This window comes from Lepidochelys kempii, chromosome 11, assembly GCF_965140285.1.
Source record: "Lepidochelys kempii isolate rLepKem1 chromosome 11, rLepKem1.hap1, whole genome shotgun sequence".
NCBI lineage: Eukaryota > Metazoa > Chordata > Testudines > Cheloniidae > Lepidochelys > Lepidochelys kempii.
The window spans coordinates 37,391,484-37,414,282 of record NC_136390.1 but is presented as its reverse complement, the minus strand read 5'-3'; the positions used below and the strand labels follow the sequence as shown (position 1 = coordinate 37,414,282).

The 22,799-nt window shown below is 38.7% G+C and overlaps 1 protein-coding gene across 1 annotated transcript in view; it reads right to left on the bottom strand.

The window, feature by feature from the left end:
* Positions 1–22,799, bottom strand: part of XIRP2 (xin actin binding repeat containing 2) — a 159,127-nt gene that overhangs the window by 61,570 nt on the left and 74,758 nt on the right. The window contains exon 2 of the mRNA XM_073305732.2: positions 7,595–7,748. Within this exon, the coding sequence (XP_073161833.2) occupies positions 7,595–7,748 (154 nt within the window). The remainder of the gene's footprint in view (positions 1–7,594; positions 7,749–22,799) is intronic.

Below are 22,799 nucleotides of genomic sequence, written 5' to 3'. Positions count from 1 at the left end.
TTTTTTAAATCTGTCAGCTGTCTTTTTTACAGTTGACCAAAGAGGTGTGGTTGACACTGTTGCAGATCCAAGCAGGAGGTGGTATTCATTTTGAGTGCCTCTGCTTCTGTCTTTGTGATAGATCCCAGAAGGTAGTTTGGGGCACTTCCTTTGGGCAGTTTCTCATCTTGCCAACCTTCCTGTTAATATGTATATAAGGTCACTAGGGGGTTAAAGAGAGAAACGTTGGCTATATCAGCACTTTTGTAATACAGGTTTGCACTTTAAGGGGTTTGTTAGGTCCTACGGTGCTTCTAAGGTTACAGCTGCAGCTAAGAGCACTTTTTTCTATATGTGCCTGGTGAAACATGTGACCTCTTCCCTTAGATGCAGATCTTGATACCATTAGCAAGCCTTTGTTACCTCAAGACTAATATATACTGTTGTAGTGGGTTTTACGTGGGGCTACATCTTGAAGCCATCTGGAAACTAATGTAGCTAATGTAGAATGTGACTGTCCACATACTAAGCAGAGTTTCATGGCAAAAGCATGTAAGATCAGTGCTTCATGGTCTGCACTGTCTTCTCTAATTCCCAGTTGGAGTTTAAGAGTGCAGTTTTATTCTGAAAAGTGACAATATAAAAATGGCACTTTCTTCAACAGATATGCTCCCTGGGGGATTCAGAATCCTATCTACTGAACATAGAGGTTTTAGTGACAAAAATAACTTTTTACTGCTTTTTACTCTCATCAGGTCCACAGAGCCAACCCATCTATGAGAGCATGAGCTGTATTCTATTTCTTTGTCTGCACTATTTACATAACTGTTTACTGAGTTTGTCGGTTATATCTGTGAAAGAAATGAGATTGCATAAAGGGTGGAATCTGACCTTCCAAATCCTTATTATAAGTATGGCTGTTGATTAATCGCAGTTAACTCATGCGATTAAATAAAAAAAAATTAATCGTGATTTAAAAAATTATTGCACTGTTAAACAATAGAATACCAATTTAAATTTATTAAATATTTCTGGGTGTTTTTCTACATTTTCAAATATGTCGATTTCAATTACTACAGAATACAAAGTGTACAGTGCTTACTTTATATTATTTTTATTACAAATACTTGCACTGTTAAAATGTTAAACAAAAAAATAGTATTTTTAAATTAACCTCATACAAGTACTGTAGTGCAATCCCTATTATGAAAGTGCAATTTACAAATGTAGTTTATTTTGTTACATAACTGCACTCAAGAATAAAACAATGTAATACTTTAGAGCCTACAAGTCCACTCAGTCCTACTTCTTGTTCAGCCAATTGCTAAGAGGAACAAGTTTGTTTCCATTTATGGGAGATAATGCTGCCCACTTCTTAATTACAATGTCACCTGAAACTGAGAATAGGCATTTGCATGGCACTGTAGTAGCTGGTGTTGCAAGATATTTACATGCTAGAGGCCAGTGCCAGATAGCCAGCTGCGCTAAAGATTCATATGCCTCTTCATGCTTCGGCCATTGGTCCTGAGGACATGCTTTCATGCTGATGACACTCATTAAAAAAATATTGTGTTCATTAATTTAGTCACTGAACTCCTTGGGGGAGAATTGTATGTCCCCTGTTCTGTTTTACCCGCATTCTGCCGTATGTTTCATGTTATCACAGTCTCGGATGATGACCCAGCACATGTTGTCCATTTTAAGAACACTTTCAATGCAAATTTGACAAAATGCAAAGAAGATACCAATATGAAATTTGTGAAGATAGCTACAGCACTCGACCCAAAATTTAAGACTCTCAAATGCCTTCCAAAATCTGAGAGGGACAAGGTGTGGAACATGCTTTCAGAAGTCTTAAAAAAGCAACACTCTGATGCAGAAACTACAGAACCCGAACCATCAAAAAAGAGAATCAACCTTCTGCTGGTAGCATCTGACTCAGATGAAGAAAATGAACATGCGTTGGTCCGCTCTGCTTTGGATCGTTATTGAGCAGAACCTGTCATCAGCCTGGACGCATGTCCTCTGGAATGGTGATTGAAGGTGTAAACAAAGTGTAAACAAGAAGCAGGCCGCATTATTTTCTGCAAATGTACACAAATTGATTGTCTGAGTGATTACCTGAACAAGAAGTAGGACTGAGAGGACTTGCAGGCTCTAAAATTTTACATTGTTTTATTTTTGAATACAGGTTTCTTTGTACATAAATCTATATTTGTAAGTTCAACTTTCATGATAAAGAGATTGCACTACAGTACTTGTATTAGGTGAATTGAAAAATACTATTTCTTTTGTTTAACATTTCTACAGGGCAAATATTTGTAATAAAAATAAATATAAAGTGAGCACTGTACACTTTGTATTCTGTGTTGTAATTTAAATCAATATATTTGAAAATGTAGAAAACATCCAAAAATATTTACATAAATGGTATTCCATTATTGTTTAATAGTGCAATTTAATCGCATGATTAATCACGATTATTTTGTTAATCACTTGACAGCCTAATTATAAGTAATGATGGCCAACAAAGAAAAAAACCTTGACACTCAACCCAAGCTAAATTTTCAAGACTTACCACTTAAAGAAAATAGCTTCCATTTGTTAAATAAACTACAACTTGTTTTGGAATCAATGAAAGATAGTGAATATGGAATTTCACTATACTGTGTTTACAGCACCATTTTTCAGAATCGACCTCACCTTAAGGTATTGGCTTTACCTTATGAAGCTGTAAATGGATTGAGTCCTGATTATTGAAGGGTATGTCTTCACTACCAACGTTAAAGCGTTGCCGTGTAGTCCCACTGTAAAAAACCCACCCCCAAGAGAGGAGTAGGTCTCAGCAGTAGTGCACTGTCTACAGTGACACTTTACAGCACTGAATGTGTTTTTTCACACCCCTGAGCAAGAAAGTTTCAGCACTGTAAAGTGCCAGTGTAGACAAGGCCTGAGAGACTGCGGCTGTGTTTACACTGCCATTTTTGAGTGCTAAAACTTTAGTCGTTAGTGTGAAAAAACACCCCCATGAGCCACAAAAGTTTTAGCGCTGAAAAGCGCCAGTACAGACAGCGCTTTATCAGTGGGAGCCGCGCTCGTTCAGGGTGGTTAATTTTTATTCCTGGAAGAACCACGGCAGCGCTGTAACTCAGGCAGTGTAGGCATACCCTGCCTCTCTCGAAGATACTACAGCAGTTGCAGTCAGCAGAGGCATTTGAGGAAGCACCTCAGTAGTTTAAAGAGTAAGCAACTGATGGCAGGGTGTTTCCAGAAATAAGTCCTCACCTCGGGAAATCACCCTTCTCTGTGGTCTGCCAGAGTCCAAATCTGTAAATCTTCTGGGCACACTAGGAGGCTCATCTGGGGATTTTGGGAAGGGAGTGGGTTTAATGCTAGAGAGTTGTGATAAATATTATGGTTTAATTGTGATGGTTGGCAAGCATTTTTATGCTGTTCAATGGGAGGCCTATCTCATTATATATGTAAGGTGAAATTCTGAACACACTAAAGTCAATAGGAGCTTTGCCACAGACTTCAGTGGACGCAGAATTTCATCCCTTGTGTCTTACCTGAATTCTGTTTTCATGTTCTACAATACAAATTTGTAAAAGCACCTGGAAGACTGACTAATTGAATCAAAAGAAAGAAATAGGTCCATAGTGAGGATTTAATGCCTCAAAGGTGTAATTAAAAAAATCAATCCTTTCTTCTTAACTATAACATGGAGAACAAAACTATATGAAACCAAATAAATGGATTCTTTTGAGTCACTAAAACTAAAAAAAGTCAATTTTTTTTTAAACAGAAAAAAAGTTTTAGCTTTATGATATAATGGCTGGGTAATAAATTCCTGAAATATAGGCATACAATGTCATAACACTCTTAACAATATGATTTAAATGTTCAATTCCATCTAAGACCAAGTGAAAAAATTGATTTTTAGCAAGTAGTGTCTCATCTTTTATATTATCCTATGATGTCATTTTACTTAATAATCTGCATTACAACTTAACTGGGCTCAAACTGGGTTGACAAACTAACCATTATAAATATTAGGGTACCTCTTACATCATTCCAGGGTGCAGATTTATGAGCTGCCTTGGGGAAAACATTTAATGAGTAGCCCTTTAATAGCATATTTCTCAGAATAGTAATCTTCCATCAGCTAAAGATTCCAGACAGCCTCCAAATGCAGCTTTGGAATCTGCTCTGACTCAGTGACTATAACGGTTAAGTTGAAGTGCACATAGGCTCAAGTTCACACAAGTATCAGATTTTGTTCCTTTTGTTCTTTATTCAAGATGCTTCGTTTCATCATGATTTGCTTAAATATAGCTCTTCTCTTCAGGGAAATTGATCAAAATTGATCTCACCACTGGATATTTAATGGAGGGGGATACATAGAACCAGCCACATGAACTCCAGTTCATCTGTTCTTTTGTATTTTCAGTACTAGTGACAATGCTTTTGGTAGGCTGGTTCCAGTTGTTTGTTTAAACATCACATTCAACTGCAGTATTAGAGTTCTACAATAATAAATACAAAGCACTCAAACGGTACTATTCACCCACAGTGTCACAGGTCAGGGCAACTGCAACTGTATTTCCTGTTTATGATCCAGCAAGGGCATCCATTCTTATGTTTCCAGCTCTCCAGCCATCGTCTCTTTTGGACAGAAACAAATGTCTCTCTCCCTCCTTACCTGAGTTTTTCCAGGTTGCACAGCTCCCTGTCTACTCTGTGAATTTCCCAGCAGTCAGAATTTCCCAGTCAGACTGCTTGAGCAGGCCTACTTTTTCTCCTCAGTGATGGTAGACAGTGTAACTGCTACAGTTAAGTTATCACACAGATCTTTCTCAGCAAGCACATGTATACTTCAGGTGAAAACATTACAGAGAAAACATATTAAAACAATAGAAGAACCTACACACATGCTAATAAGCTTACCAGACAACACCCTAACTCCACTAAGGGCTCTGGCCGGTTAACAGTCCTTCACACCCCCAATTAAGGGTTTTTCTGTGGTTACCAGTTCAGAACCGCTTCGACTCAAAACAAGTACCCTCCTGAATCTGAGAGTCACTCCTTTATCCAGCTTGGGTCTTTGAAGGGACGGTAAATAGGTAATCAGCCAGACAATGGGTCTCTCTCTGAGGATGGATCCAGAGGTGGATAATTTGCATTCTCCTCCTCCCAAGTATTTTCTAGGAATCCCACTTAATTTTCTTTGTCTGGCACATTGTCTCAAAGAGTCCTTTAAAGCTTATAACTCTTGCCAGGGTTTACATTAGCCATGTCTTCTCCTTAAAGAAGTTATATACCATTCCACAATAATACATAAACATTTGCATTCTTTGTACAAATACAACTCCTCAAATACATAAACTTAATTCAGTATGGTTTATTTCAGGAAACTGCCATCTCTGTCACACAAAGATCACAATATTTTACAAGGGTGAGTATGGATTCCTATTCCCACTTTACTGAAGTGGAAACGGAGGAAGAGTGGTTAAGGGACTTGCCCAAGATCACACACCAAGGCAATGGCAAATCTCCTAATTCACTGAACCACACTGCAGCCTGTATTTAGGAAGATGGGATCAGCAACGATGATGTTAGGGCATTAGTTAATTGACAAAACAGAGGAAAAGGAGATGGCCATGCTACAGGGTGCACAGACCTCTCGCATGGACTAACAAGAACAGGCTGAGAGATAAAAAGGTGTTGCCACCATCTCCACCTATTTAACAGTTCTTAATGTTCCCTTCTTCAGTACCGAGGTTGAAGCTAATTTTATTTATGCTGACATTTACGGTGCTTTGTTTTTCATCAACCCACATGCATTATAATGTAGGTAGTTGCTCAGGGTGACACTGGCTTAAATGCTTCAGGGTCTCTGTAAGTGGAGATGACCCCCAGTTGGCTGATTATCAAAGGGAACGTATACTGTTCAAAAAAGATTCAGACCAAGTTTACATCAGCCTTTGCCTGTGTAAGCTCTAACACAGGCTTCTAGTGGCAGAACACCTACCAGGAATAGGTTTTCCTAACCAAGATTCTGGATTGGACCCTCCTCAGGAACAAATTTTGAAACATTTCAGATCCAAATCCAGATCCAAACTTCCCAGCTCTGGTTTATCTCTATCATGAACCCGAACCAAAATCTGAGTATGAACTACCCTGAATTTGGGAAAAGTTTGAATACAAATCTTGATCTCAATCCAAATTTAACACCTCACGCCTATCTCCATTTTAAATTATATAGATGTATTTTATGCTCATAATAGTAAGGGATTAATAGCAGCAGTGTAATATAACCATAACCTGCAAGTCACAACAACTTTGCTGTTCTAGTACTGGACCTCTCTCTTTAGCAACCATTGAGCCAAATTGTGTAATATTGTCCTGATATCACATGAAAATCTGGGGATGAGGTTGAGACCATCAAAGTAATTTTCAGATGCGTTCTGAACCAGGATTTGCCATGAACTCTCCAGAACTGATGCATTAATATACTTTATCATCTAAGTCCTGATCCAAAGGTTCTTATCCCATTTGCTAGTCGCTCCAATTGTCTCATTATTACTGTATGTGTGGAACAGAGAGCTTAATTTGGTTCCTGGGTGTCATATGGAATTGGTCTCTTCTGTACTGAATATGTATTACACTAAACCATGGTTAAAAAAGTATCATTGCGGGAAGCGAGGAGATAGGATATATTGTTTTTCTTCATTTCTAATTTTTTTTATTTCTTTATTGATAGGGTCAACTTGAGTAGCAAGCTGAAGGTCTGGGCAATTTACACACAGAGAGAAGTGCAATGGGGCTTTATTATTATTATTATTATTATTAATTATTATTTTTAACAAACACATTGCTAACTCCATATTACCAAAATGTACAATCCAGTTATTGCCTCTTCAGAAACGATTAATGGTGTCTGTATTTTTAGCAAAGTACTGTATTCTGTGGCTCTGTCATTATTGAAAATTATGGTAACAGTGCAATCTCAGGCATATGAGCTATTAACATTTTAATGACATTTACAAAACAATTAATATATCAAAATGATATAACATATTCCTAAAAACTGTGACACAATTCTGTCATATTTTATCCTAAAATCATTAAACACATTTAGGGTAATCATCTGAAAAAGAAAAGATGGAAACCTTTTTTTTTTTTTTTTTTTTTTACAATTGATAAACACATCTAATTCTTTTCTTATGTGCAGCTTTGATTATACAACTACGATTCTCCTTTGTCACTTTGATGATCAAGTGCATTGTTCTATGCAATGCACTTTTTTTCTATTGTAACAGCACTATCTTTGGGGGAAAACAGAGACAGTTATGTGTGTTGAGGTCTTTTTTGCAATAGTGCTAATAACCTATTACACATAGCTACTTTACAAAGAAAATCCCAACGTGAAAAATTAAAGGGATGTCAACTAAATTTATGTTTTAGTGCAGCTGATGCCATTTTCTTAAAAACAGAACCATATACTGTATCATCAGTTTTGTTTTACTTTTTAAACAAACACACACATATTCTTTACCTTACTTGTTCAGTACAAGGTACAAAAGCAACGAATCAGATCAAAGCATTAGCTAACCTTCAGAGCTGTTGTTCTGACCATTTTCAGATGACATCTTGTCAAAAAATGTTTTCCCACCTTTCGCGTCTGAATCTTTCACAGAAATGATGGAATGGCTCCCAGGCTGATTTTTGAATGTTGGTGAATGCAAACTTCTCTCAATTTCTACTTCCTGTTAGAAGACATTAAGGGGATGTGTGTTCAAAGCTATCAGTAGGAAACAGATGTGGTTTTCTGGGGGAGGAGGGTGTGAGGAGGCGCAGAGTGGGGAGGGGGGCAAGGGGATTCCATTTCATGAGTGATGTTTTCCAGTATGTTACAGGGTAAATCTCTTATAACTTTGCAGAGAGTTACAAATGCATGGCTGCTGCTTAGTTTACATTTCAACAAATGGTAATGCCTGGCAATAGCTTGCCGTTCTCATTTGGTGTTTCTTTCATGGTTCCCCCGCACCCGCTCCTCCCCAAGAAAGAGAAACCGCGGTGATAAGTGTCACAATAAAAGACACCAATTGCTCACATAAGATGTATATTTGTTCAAAGAAAAGTGGACAAACGGAATTTCATTAATTGGTATATAACATATATAAACATTAAAAGATGGGTCAGAGCAGACGTACACAGTGTGTGTCTTAGTCAACAATTTGATTTTTAATATAATGTTAACCCTGTTATGATATTTCAAATGCATTTTATTAATCACAATGGACCATCGTTCCACCTTTACAGTTACTACAGTTATCACCACAAAAAACGTCTACAGTACTTTGAAACAAAATGAGTGAATAGTTTCTAAACCAAAACTACAGTGTCACTGAATTGGATGCTTTGGCATGCTGTTTGTTCCCCCACGTGATGTGCCACTTAGTACAGACCTGTTCACCATCTTGGGCACATTGGATCTAAAGCTTTGGACAAAGCCTTTAAATTAAGTAAGTGAGCCGAGACGGCTCCAGCAGTAAAAATTTACTTTATATTTCAAGGGAATAGGCTGACAGATCCCTGTAAACTGAGAGTATAAAGAGGGTACATTTTCCAAACAACTATAAAGCAGAGACATGACAAACAAGTTACTTATGACATTTACTGCTTTTTAAATATACTGTAACTAGAGCTATGTGAAAATGGAATATAACAGCTCATAGCTTTTCAAATACTCTTATTACAGTATATAACTTCCTATATTATATTTTCTCATATCTGTCATCTTAAAAGACAAAGCTCTTTTGATAAACGTCTATTCGGCAAATCTTGTGGCGAGAATATAAATTAGAGCAAGAATTACTCAACACTTTTTCAGTGTTGTGAAATATTTGAACACACTTAATCACAACATTTAAAGAAATAAAATTTGTTGCTGGTACCTTCCACTCTTTGTAGTATTATTTTATTATCTAAGAGTGTTTACAGAATGCTCAGTGACAAATTACAAGGTGAAACACTCATACATATAAAAGCTTGTATATTGCAGAGCGCTGTTCAAAAGATGTGGTGCCTGATTTTCAGACAGCACCTCCATTTTTGTATCATAATGAACTCTAGGTACAAAATTATGGACACAGTTGTCAACAGAAACAAAATTGCTCCTCTGAAAATGCAGGCATGGCTGAGACCTATCTTAGAACCAACCCATTAAGACTAATAAAGTGGAAATGTTGGGGGAGGGGAGAAGTAGGGTGGCCAGATGTCCCGATTTTATAGGGACAGTCCCAATATTCAGGGCTTTGTCTTATATAGGTGCCTATTTCCTCCCATCCTGATTCTTCACGCTTGCTATCTGGTCACCCTGGGGGATGAAAAGCACTTCACAACAATCATATGCCTTTTTGCATCTATAAGAGTCATGCTAACTAATCTAATAGGTGGGTGAGTAGCAATGGAGCAGGAACTCTACTAACCAAGTTCACATCAGAATGTTGAGCTTATCCATACCATTATTTTCTAAGCAAAAAGCCAAGTTCGTGAAGAATCCATCCACTGGTGGTATTTAGGTCCTTAGCAAACTCCTGTTGGTAGCTTTGGAAGTCCTAGTGGTTTTATCAAGTCAGGTTGGTCTATCAATATGCCTTGCTGTCCCTAGTTCTATTAGGGCCTGATTCTCAAGTATGCCAAGACTGCTTCACAACTCTTCAGCAATGCAAAGGAGCCTTAAAATGAACATAAATTACATTTACACACACCTTAAGGGCCCTTTACATTGCCAAAGTCAGGTACTGTGGCTTTAGTGTAAATGAGAATCAGGCCCTTACACTCTATTTTCATTTGATTCATCTTTGAACCTAGAAGAGTACTGTACTGGACTTGATTGATCTGAAAACCTGCAATGTAATCCCTGATGAGATGAAGGTACTTACTACTACTGTATGTCGTACATTTGCACAGTTAATTTTCCTTATTTGGAAAGAAAACACTATACATCTTTAAAGCACAGAATAAGATCCTGTAATTTGCTAAAAACTTTTTCATTTTCTTCAACAGGGCCCTGAAGTATTTCATTGTTACATTGTTTTTGTACTCCAGACAATTTTTGTCTTTATTTTTATGCAAATAAGGCAACGGTGAGCTCTCAGAATCATATGAGCTTATCTAAAATGGCTAAATAGGATATGTTTTAGAACAAAAACCAGCTGACAAGGCCACAAAGAAAAAGACAAATTAACATTTAAAAACAGGCGTGTGTGTATGTGTGATATATATACACACACATAGATATAATTTGATTTCAGATGTATTTCAGGTAAATCAGTGATGGGCTTTTAAAAGTCTTTAATCAGAATCAGATGGGAGTACATAAAAGTGATAGTTTAGTTCAATATCATCTTTAGGTATCAGGAAGATTTAAAACCCTTGAAAAACTCACAGTGCTAAAATATAAAAAATAAAATTAAAAAAGTATGATTTTTTTAAGTGACCCATGACCTGGAGCAGAGTTCAGGCAATGACCACTCCCATACTGGCATTGTTATTCCAAAACAAAGTATCTGGTATGGAGGTAAATTATACAGTGTAAAAACTCGCGGAGAAGAGGGGAAAGATAGCATCATATAAAGAGGCAGGGAATCAAGGGGGGTCTACTTTTTAAAAAAAAACATAAATGACACATTTTTTCAGCATATCAGAATGAGTGGTGACTGAGCAAGTTTTCAGGGCACCCAAATGAGAAGCCTATATATAGATCTAGGTCTTTCTCTTGCTTTAATAGTATTGTGGTGTGACATTCTATACCTTGGGGGAGTGTCCTGTAATCCCCATATTCCTCATTTTTATATAATCGTGATCTTACATATAAAGCATGCCTTGTAAGGTATCAGGGCAAAGGTTATGACCTGCTGAATGTCATCTCTCTCTCCATATATGTTTAATATAAATGCATATGAAGTTATGAGAATTGTATTGTATGGTTGTCACTAAAACATGCTGTAAGTTGGGGAATCAGTCAGATATTAGCTCCACAGAGGCAACAGTAAGGAAAAGTAACCAGCACTCGGGTGTGGTGTTAAACAACCCATCAACAAGGGAGCTACAATTCAATGACTCACCTGTATGAGGTGGAATTGCTCAACCAGGGGAATCGCTCAACCTTGCCTGGAGACTCATGCCCACCCAGACATGCCTGGACTTGTGTTTTCCAAGCACATGGACTGAGGGTATAAAACCGAACATAGGGGGCCCACGCTTGGCCTTCCTCCTTCACCCTCCTATGCTGCAAAAAACAAGGACACTCTGAAGACTGCAAATGAGGAGATTGGCCCAGATTTCAAGGGTGAAATCTGTGTACTATGAACTGCAAATCCAGTGGGGAAAGAAAAATTGCTTAATCTAGATGTTGCCCAGTCTAATAGGGTTGAGAGTTTAGACTGCGTGATTATATATATATATATATATATATATATATATATATATATATATTTAGATTCATAGATATTTAGGTCAGAAGGGACCATTATGATCATCTAGTCTGACCTCCTGCACAATGCAGGCCACAGAATTTCACCCACCACTCCTGCAAAAAACTTCTCACCTATGTCTGAGCTATTGAAGACCTCAAATCATGGTTTAAAGACTTCAAGGAGCAGAGAATCCTCTAGCAAGTGACCCATGCCCCATGCTACAAAGGAAGGCGAAAAACCTCCAGGGCCTCTTCCAATCTGCCCTTGAGGAAAATTCCTTCCCGACCCCAAATATGGTGATCAGCTAAACCCTGAGCATATGGGCAAGATTCACCAGCCAGAAACTACAGAAAATTCTTTCCTGGGTAATTCAGATCCCACCCCATCTAATATCCCATCACAGGCCATTGGGCCTATTTACCATGAATATTTAATTACCAAAATCATGTTATCCCATCATACCATCTCCTCCATAAACTTACTGAGTTTAATCTTAAAGCCAGATAGTTCTTTTGCCCCCACTGCTTCCCTTGGAAGGCTATTCCAAAACTTCACTCCTCTGATGGTTAGAAACCTTCGTCTAATTTCAAGTCTAAACTTCCTGGTGGCCAGTTTATATCCATTTGTTCTTGTGTCCACATTGGTACTGAGCTTAAATAATTCCTCTCCCTCTCTGGTATTTATCCCTCTTATATATTTATAGAGAGCAATCATATCTCCCCTCAACCTTCTTTTAGTTAGGCTAAACAAGCCAACCTCCTTGAGTCTCCTTTCATAAGACAAGTTTTCCATTCCTTGGATCATCCTAGTAGCCCTTCTCTGTACCTGTTCCAGTTTGAATTCATTTGAATTATTTATTTTATTTTATTTTGGTAACTAAATCTGACATTTTGTCTATCACTTAATATCACTTAAAATCTATCTTTTGTAGTCAATAAATGTGTTTTACTGTTTATCTTTACCAGTGAGTTTGTGTGAAGTGTGTGGGAAATCTGCTCAGATTTTGCAAAGGCTGGTGTATATCCACTTTCCACTGATGAAGTGTGAACCAATTAATACATTTGCACTACTCATCTTGAGCAATGAAAGATGGTATATTCCCAAGGTACAGTACTGGAAGCTGGTGGGTTTTGGCTCTGGTGCCTTTCTCTGTTTGATTCATGAATGGCTCTGGAAGCATTCATGCAATATAGCTGGGCATGGGGCTCCACATGCTGTTTTGCTGAGTGGTAACAGCAGCTGGAGGGGATTGCTGCTGGTCACTAGCAAGGCATTGTTAGAGACAGCCCAGGCTGGAGAGATAAAGGAGCACAGTGGCCCCACAGTTCCAGGCTGCACCCTGGGGAGCCCATCACTCATGGTTGATATTACTTCCTTAAAATGCTCATCAATATTGCTCTGTGAGCTAGGGTCAGATTTTCATAGGCATTAAGGACCCACAACTGGGGCCAGATTTTCAAAATAGCTGAGCTGCCACTTAGGTGCCAAAACAAGTAACCAGACTTTCAGAAGACCTCATCAGACAGGGTTCTCAGCACTTTTAACAATCTGGCCATTAGTGTCACACTCAGTGTTCCCTCTAATTTTTCCCACCCATGTGTGGAATGAATTTTGTTATGTGCACCAATACAGAAGTGATGTGTGACACATCACCTTCATATTGGTGCACATAACAAAATTCATGTGGCGGGGTAGAGCCAAGGGGTTTGAACTGGGAGAGGGGGCTCAGGGCTGGGGCAGAGGGTTGGGGTGCGGAGGGATGAGGGCTCTGCCTGGGGATGTGGGCTCTGGGGGGGGGCCCGGGATGAGGTGCTCAGGGCTGGGGCAGCGGGTTGTGGTGCATGGTGGGTAAGGACTCCGGCTGGGGGTGCAGGCTCTGGGGTGCGGCCAGGGATGAGGGGTTTGGGGTGCAAGCTGCCCCGCGGCTACAGTAGGGAGAGAGAACTCCTCGGAGCTCTCGCTCCCCACAGTAGCACCTGGACTTGGGGGGGAGAGGTGCCGCTCCCCAGTGCGGCAGCTCCAGGGCTGGGGCCCCAGGATAGACACCGCTCCCCTGAGCGCGGTAGGTCTGGGTCAGAGCTGGGTTGGGGCTAGGGGAGGAGCGCCTCTCCCCCCCATTGTGGCAGGGATGGGCCGGGCTTAGTTGGAGCGGGGGGAGGGGTGTCTCTACCTCAGCTGCGGCAGGGCCGGGTCTGGGCTGGGGCCGGCAAGGAGAGGAATTTTTCCCCGCTGCAGCCTGAGCACCTGTGAGGTACTTAATAGACTGCTGCATGGCCGTGCAGTTTAGAGTGAATTTAGATCACAATGGGAGCTTCTGGGTGTTGAGTAATTTTGAACCTCTGCCCCCTGGTGTTTGTGGGTGTGGAGCTCTTGAAAATCTGGCCCCATGCACTTTTGGACATCAGGCTTTTAATGTCAAATAAGAATCTGTGGTTTTAAGTGAATGATGAAGTTCCAAGTTTCTGGGACCAAGAGTTCTGTGTGCATAATATGTTACAGGAAGCTTATCTCATAAAGTGATTGAGTTGCAGCAAGTTAACGAGATGGCAGTCAATCAAGCCTGAGGTGCACATGGAGAAAGATGCTCCTCTGAGGAGCTCTGCATGGAGCCACGGTGGTCACTGTTTGGTTCAAGAGGTGTCTTAAGTTCATGTTAATTAACTAAAACAGTTCTATATTCTGAGAATGAGATACTCAACATGTTTGGGAGGGAGTTGTGTTTAAAAGAGCATACTTTAAAAAAGAAAAAACTGTATATTTTCTTTAAAAAAAGAAAAGGAGTACTTGTGGCACCTTAGAGGCTAACCAATTTATTTGAGCATAAGCTTTCGTGAGCTACAGCTCACTTCATCAGATGCATACTGTGGAAAGTTTAGAAGATCTTATTATATATACACAAAGAATGAAAAAATACCTCCTCCCACCCCACTCTCCTGCTGGTAATAGCTTATCTAAAGTGATCACTCTCCTTACAATGTGTATGATAATCAAATGGCCCAACTTGATATTTTAAAGAAGGAATTGCATATATCAGGGCAGTGGGCTGATGGACATATATTGGGGCATTCCTGATAAAAGCAGTGGAAAAGGTTTTAAAATCTTGGGGTCCTACATGTCATCTAATTCTTAGCCTCAGCAATGGCACCTTGACATAGAATCCAAGATGATGAGACAGTTAAGGAGCAGAGGGGCTAGAAATGGGCTGGATTCATTGTTTCCACTCAGAAGGTATAAGGTATTTGACTAGGAATGAAAATTTCTGTACAATCTGAAGATAAAAACAGAATCCACAAGGAACCAATCTTCCTGGCAAAACACAGAAACAATGATAGCTTGTTGTGTGGATCAAGGGGAGCATCGCGACCCTAGATTAGTACAATCGACAAAAGCCAAGGAAAATAAGTGCTGTAGTTGCTCACTAGGAATAATCCAAAGGAGTAACATGGCAGCTCTGTGGAGGGGTAAAAGTCAAACTACCTCTTTATCAGCCTAAAACCCACCCTTAATTCTGCCCCCTCAGGCCATCTATCAGGCATCAGAGCAAGGGGTATTTCTGAAGGCCAACTTTCAGTCAAAATGCATGAAGGCTCTTTATGATATCAAAAGTGAAATACAGTCTAGGTCATTTAGTGAATCCAGTTGCCAAAGTAGGACAGCTTCTCAGAGTACATTTTTTAGTTTTTTTCTCCAGTCTAATTTTAAAAGTTCCAAATAATAAAGATGCTACCATTACCTGAGGGAGACTTCTACAACCAATCATTGCCTGGTCAGCCTTATTAAACAGCATTTTGAATTACATCAAACAAACAGAAGTTTATATATATATATATATATATATATATACACACACACATACTGACTTATCAGAACTGTCTTGTAACTTTATTTAGTTCTTATGATAAAGTTGGCTGACATCTTGAAGAGAAAATTCCACAGGAACTGTGGTACTAATTAGCACCATATTATTATATATAGAAGCCTTCCTATGATTTAAATGTCCTGTGTTCTTGTGCAACCGAATTGCAAATTATTAGACAAAACACTCTAAGGCAAGTACATTAGTGAAATGCTGAGATTCGGTTATATTAAATAAAAATACAGCTAAGTTTCTATATATTGTCTTATTTTGCTCATGAAACCCAATAGCAGTAAATGATTAAAAAAATAAGAATGTATATTAAAATAAAAGACACCGAAACAACATTAAGATTCTTAATCTAAATCAACAACAGCAATGAACTTCCGCATAAAGGTAATTTCTAAAATAGTCATTGTACTTCAGAGATTTTTTTATGGTGGTCACCAAGACCCTGATCCGACAAAGAAATTAAGCTTCCCTGCTGTGATAAATGAAGGGGGGGAGGGAGTAGCTCCCTTTTATGGACAGCCAGCCAGCCAGCCAGTTAGCTATAAAATTGCTCTTAGTTGTTGTTCTAATTGCTCTACCTGTAAAGGGTTAAAAAGTCTCACTGCTAAGTACAGGTAAAAGGAAGTGAGTGGGCACCTGGCCAAAAGAGCCAGTGGGAAGACTAGAACTTTTTTAAAATTGAAAAATGACTCCCCTTTTGTCTGTCTGTTGTTGTTCTCCCGGGGAGAGGTAGACAGAGCAGCTATGCTGTAAGAAGCTTGGGCCAGATATGAAAAAAATCATCAGTATCATACCTAGAAACTACTCATTTAAAACCCCAGATATGTAAGTAGATCAGGAAATGTTTAGGAAGATGCAATTATGTTTATCCCTTTTATTCGCTTATGGATTCCTTTGTGCTAACCCCAGGTGTTTTTGTTTTGCTTGTAACCTTCAAACTGGACCTCAAAAAGCTATTCTTGGTGCTTAATCCTTGTATTTGCTCTTTTAAAATCTAGCAATAGCCTGAGTTCCCAGAGAGGGGACATGATTTTTTTTATTTAGCTGGTGGCAACAGTTGATTTCTTTTTTTCTTTCTTTCTTAGCTCTTTCCTGGGGTGTGTGTGTGAGAAAGGGCATAAGGGTACCCCACAGAAAGGAATTCCCAAGTGAGCCTTCCTGGTCCCTCAAAGGTAGGGTGACCAGACAGAAAGTGTGAAAAATCGGGACGGAGGTGGGGGGGGAGGGGGAACAGGTGCCTATATAAGACAAAGCCCCAAATATCAGGACTGTCCCTATAAAATCAGGACATCTGGACACCCTACTCAAAGGAGTTCTGCACTTGGGTAGTGGCAGCATCTACCCATCCAAGGTCAGAGAAAAGCTGTAACCTTGGGAGTTTAATACAAACCTGGAGTGGCAAGTATTAATTTTTAGAGTCCTTGCAGGCCCCCATCTTCTACACTCAAAGTGCCAGAGTGGGGAATCAGCCTTGACACTAGCAATGCTGGATTGGGGCTCATTATATTTTGTGGTGTGTGACCTCAAAGCCCCTGTTGACTTTTCTCTTTTTATGGCCTTAATTTTAGGTGCATATGCTAATTTGTTTTGTGCCCAATGGTTTTTTGTGTGATAGGCTTATGAAATGTAAACAATACAGTAAACATTTTCAATTCTTGTATGAAGTTAAGTACGGTACTACAGGAATCTGATCATTTACTTTCAATTTTGACCAACCTTTTCTGCTAGCTTCCAACAGGAACTTAACATAATCAATAACAAAGAAATCAAACAAGAAATAAACTTTCACAGAGAAAAGAAAGAATGGAAAAGGAATTGTATACTATATCAAGATACTATTTTTCTAATTACATGGCATGTAACCTAGTTTTACTTATTGTGTGTTATCCAAATGGAAAACAAAGGGCATGTTTAAGCATTCCAGATATAAAGAAAATCTCCCAATCTGTCTTTGTTCTGTATTTTACTAAGCTCTTTGGAGAAAGGACTCCGGTACTACAGTACTTCATAAATCTGTAGCACTACAGTACACAAGTAAAATGTGAACAGCATTAACCTTAGATGACCAAACCCTGAAGTCTTTATTGTAAGTTATCACAAGCCCATTTACTGATAACACACACTCAAAAAACCCACCCTGCTGGTTGGGTGGGCTTTTTTTGTTTTTTTTGCAAATTTGAGATTTGAAACTATCGTAACTGCTTCTCTCCCAATTAGGACTAAATCCTTTTAAAATCAGATGAAATATTAAATGGTTACATTGGTTTAAGATGCAATAGTTGAACTTTCAAATGTATTGCATTCATTATATTATTTTTGCTTTTCTCTTGTTCAAATATAGGACATCTTTTTGCTATCTTTACTTAGCATTACCTTAATGTGTGAGCAGTCCTATTCTACGCATAGTGAGAGTACACTTATAAAGTTTGCATATGATACCAAACTGGGAGGGGTTGCAAGTGCTTTTGAGGATAGGATTATAATTCAAAATAATCTGGACAAACTGGAGAAATGGTCTGAAGTAAACAGGATGAAATTAAATAAGGACAAATGCAAAGTATTCCACTTAAGAAGGAAAAATCAGTTACATACATACAAAATGGGAAATGACTGCATAGGAAGGCAGTATTCTGGAAAGGGATCTGGGGGTCATAGTGGACCACAAGCTAAATATGAGTCAGCAGTGTAACACTGTTGTAAAAAAAGCTAACATCATTCTGGGATGTGTTAGCAGGAGTGTTGTAAGCAAGACATGAGAAGTAATTCTTTCGCTCTACTCCGTGCTGATTGGGCCTCAGCTGGAGTAGTGTCCAGTTCTGGGTGCCACATTTCAGGAAAGATGTGGACATGTTGGAGAAAGTCCAGATATTAAAGGTCTAGAAAACATGACCTATGAGGGAAGATTGAAAAAATATGCTTTGTTTATTCTGGACAAGAGAAGACTGAGAGGGGACATGATAAGCGTTTTCAAGTATATAAAAGGTTGTTACAAGGAGGAGGGAGAAAAATTGTTCTTCTTAACCTGTGGGGATAGGACAAGAAACAATGGGCTAAATTGCAGCAAGAGAGGTTTTGGTTGGCCATTAGGAAAAACTCCCTGTTGTGGTGGTTAAGCTCTGGAATAAATTGTGTGTGTGTGGGGGGAGCAGGGAATGTTGCCGAATAACTGCAGATATGTTTTCTCTATTGTTGCACAGACATTTGGGGAGATTATTAATGGAATTGTTTTTAAAATATAATTAAACTGTGGTGCAGTATTATTTCTCCATCAGATGTTCAAACTGACTTCTCCTCATCTTCATAGTTGATTTTATATTTTTTTCATTACATTGCACAATTAATTATCCACAGCCATATTTTCTGTAAGGCCCCTACCACACAAATCAAGTTCCCACCTCTTCCTCAATGGAGGGACACTGTGCAGTGAATTTGGTATGATTCCTATGTACAGTGAGGACTGGATTTGAGGCAGAGGAAGTGCATGCTCAGCACAGCATGGAGCCCTGTTTTATAGAAGCCTCTTATGTAGCAGTATGCCAGTTATCTGACAATGCCCAGCTCTTCTTATTCCCTCTACCTTCCACAGAGAGGCCACATAAGGGCACTCTCTAGGCTACTTAAGTCCAATGTCTCAAGTTAATTCTGTGGAACAGCTGCAATGCCGCTTCTTAGCCGGGGCGGATTCCTCCCCCTGCCCCATTGCACATTTCTCCAGAAGGTAGCTGAGGCACTGGGACCTGGATTTGACCCTCAGAGAATATTTACTGTTGTGCGGAAAGTTACTGAAATATATTACAGTTGCCATAAACACCCTTTTAATCTGGACAACCTTAACCAAGAGGACTGCTTTATTGGGATGTCTCCCCAGATAACTCATTAGCCTAATGACAGCGACTAGTAAAGACAGCTGCTTAATTAGGATAGAATTAGCATAAATTCCCCTTAATGAGAGAGCACTGGGCTAGTGCCAAGTGGTGCTTAATTAAGTGCTAAATAGGTATGTAATTCTTACAAAAGTTCCCAAGTAAAAATTAAAAGTGGAAAAAATAAAGATAAAATGCAGGAAGTATCATTTTTTATTCTTTGTTATTTAGTGCACTGCTTTATTTCACGTTAAGCTCATTGTGATTCTGTATATGTGTCCGTGCAAAATGTTATCTTTTACTGGGGACAGCTGCTTAAGTAGAACAATGACTGTTCAAATAAGCTGACTCTTCTACTTTTTGGACCACGATTTGTTGAGAGCTAGCTCGCTAGCTATGACAGAAAACCTAAGTGCAGATATATAGAGCAGCCATGATATCACATACACGACTGGGACAGTTACTTTCTGATAACTAGACTTGGCAGAATTTGATTTTTATTTTTTTAATAATTTTGATGGATAATAGCAATGTTTATTTTTAAGCATTTTTTTTCAATTTTTACTGATTTAGATTTTCAGAGTTGTGGGAAATTATGTCTGACCCTCTCCAATAATTATTTAATGACAGTAGATATTGAGAGCAAAAAGTTAAAAGTACCTAAATGGAGCTCCTGGTCCAGCTCCGCTAACACCAGCATTACAAACCCTTTCATATACATTATAGTAGGACTCTAATAAGTTCTCAAGCAGCATTTCTCTTACTTTGCCTATCTGTAAATTTTGGATTATTATTGATGGAAATACTTTTAATCGGTTAGTGTGTGTATAGTGAAATAAATGTTTACAAGCATTTACCAATTAATAATCTAATCCTTCCAAGGTTACTGCTAACATACTATTCAGTATCCTCTGGATGCTTTAAAGAATAAAGCATATGAATGCCAAATTTCAAAGATATATAGTCATCATATTCAGAATAAAAGATTCCCATTTTATTAGCCTACTCAGTGACTATGCTTTCCTTTATATAGTGGATTTTTTGTTGATGATCTAGTCTTGTGCTAATCTAAAGGTCAGTAAACCAGAATACGAGGAGCTTTAAATAGAAGAGAACTATTTACCAAATTACTGTTGTCTTTCCTGCATGCACTGAATTATCTTAGATCAGGAGAGAAGGGAAGACCTGGTGTCACTATATTGATGAGACTGTAAGCAACAGTTCTTAATGTACAAAACATTTAATCGTTTTAATTGCCTTTGAAGATACAGTTGAAGATACTTCTGAAAAAGTCTACAGACCAACCCTACTGCAAGCAGGATTTAGAGCTTAAACCAAAAAGACGTCTCCGGAGATGACCATCAGCAGTGATACTAATAAATAGAAGCACTAGAAGCCTTTCCAACACAAATACATTTGTAAATTTAAAAAAAATTCCTAGTCAGATATGCCTTATCCTGTTTTTATAGTACCTCAGAAAGTACAAGCCAAAAAGTCGTATTTTTCTACACATCTAGAGACTATTCTGGTTGAAACACCACACCCTTGTATCTGTCTTCCTGTTTCCCTATGCATTCTGTTCTATTACATGGTGATTCAGGCCAATACTCTGTATAGGAAGACCATTATTTTGAGTTGCATTGTAGCACTGGAGTGGTTACAGGCTCACAAAAGGGTTTCTGTAAAACTTGGGAAATGAAAAATGTGGGGATTTCATTCTAAATACAGCAATTAAGAAAACCTACTGTAGTTTATATAATGCTCAAAGCACACAACGGTGTCATGGTACCCTTCATTTACAGATACAAGATCCAGGAACTGGTCACTCTGTAGCTTCTTCACTGTAACAACAATAAAGAACCTCACTCCCTTTACACCCTTGTGCAGGGACAATGAACAACTATAATGCTTGTACTCCCTGAGTGTTAATAATTGTTCCTGCCTAATACTTTGGTAATACTAGGATCATGTGGTGGGAAGACCATGGCACACCCCACCATGCTGCACCCTTCCCAAAAGTGATCCATTGGAATACACAATTGGCTGTCCCCAGTGCTGCCCACCCCAAGCATTCAAAAATCAGGAGTCTGCCCCCCCCAAAATCATGACATTGACTTGAAAAATCATGGGATTTTAAAATAATAAATGTGGTGTCCTTTTTATTTGCTTTCTGGTATTGGAATTCTTAGGGTTCACATTTTCAGGCTTTTCTCCATAGCCACAAAGCTAGAAACTTTTTTTTAAAAAAAGAAAGGTGAGATTCTCAGGTACTAAATGGATTCCAGCAGCTGCTGCTAAAAGAAAAACATCAAATGTTCACAAAGTTTGCAACACTCTCTCTCTGCCCTGCAGGAGTTATTGTGCTTGCATGAAACTTAATAGCTTCTGGAGTTCCCACTCTGGAGATTGGATTGCTTCCACTCCCACGGTGAGGTGTGGCTTAATGCGTCAATAAGAGTATGTGTGAGCGTATATTCAATGAGAGAGGAAAAAAAGACTAATCAAAAAGGGGGAATAATAGATGGACAAAGGAGGAGGGAAGGAGATGGAAAAACAAGGAGACAGTATGGCTGAATGCTTGAAAATCTGATTGGTTGCTTAAACAAACAAATATGCAAGGCCTTGATCCAGCAAGCTCTTAACTGTGTGTGTAATTTTAAGCACACAAGGAGTATTACTGAAGTGAATGTGACGTGAACATACTTAAAGTTATGCACATGCTTAAAGTACTTTTCGGGACTGTTACCTCCTAAATTCACTAATATCACACATGTTAAGTCCATTTTAAGAAATCTAGATGAGAAATCCCTTTCTCTACCTATACTAATGAAGTGTATACATTGAACTATATAAAGGTTTTCAAATATCCCTGGGGGTAGAAATAGGACCATAACATAGCGTGAAAGTTTTCCTGGTCATAACATTTCACTGCCTCACTCTTTATTTACAAGATATTTTCAGTACATTCTTAACCTTGCTTCAGTTATGACACTGCCTCTTGTTGTCCTTCTGTCATCCTTCTGGATGTTTAGATAAGGATTGATGCGTCTCTATATATTTGGGGCACATCAGGTTAAGAGTTGGGTTTATGTCATACCCTTAGGTTTAGCATTCTGTAGTCATTTCATTTTTGAGTAAGGAGGGCTTTCTACAACCACCACTGTTCAGACTGGCTCTGGCACTTCCCATTTTAATTCAAAGCAACAGAATGCTGAATTGAAGAATGTATAAGAGTGATTTGAAGTTAACTCTGGAGTTGGACAACCTGAAAATATCACCAACCTTAGTGAAATGTGTAAAAACAAAACAAAAAAACCCAACAGAAAGACATTAATACTGGCCTGTTTGAAAAAACCTTGCCTGGAAGTGTCAACATGATAAAAGCCGGCTTCTGGTGTGTTTCACATTTGTTAATTAAAATATGATGGAAACTCATCCCAGTACAATCTATAAAGCCGTGAGTGCACAGAATCATGTCAACCATCTGCTGGAATGCTGAGGGCATTATTAAGACTGACTGCAAGCCCCCTAAATGGTCTATTACAGAGGAGTGCTAATAACACCTGCTGCATAAACTCTGTGAAGCTAGTAAGGAAAAACACT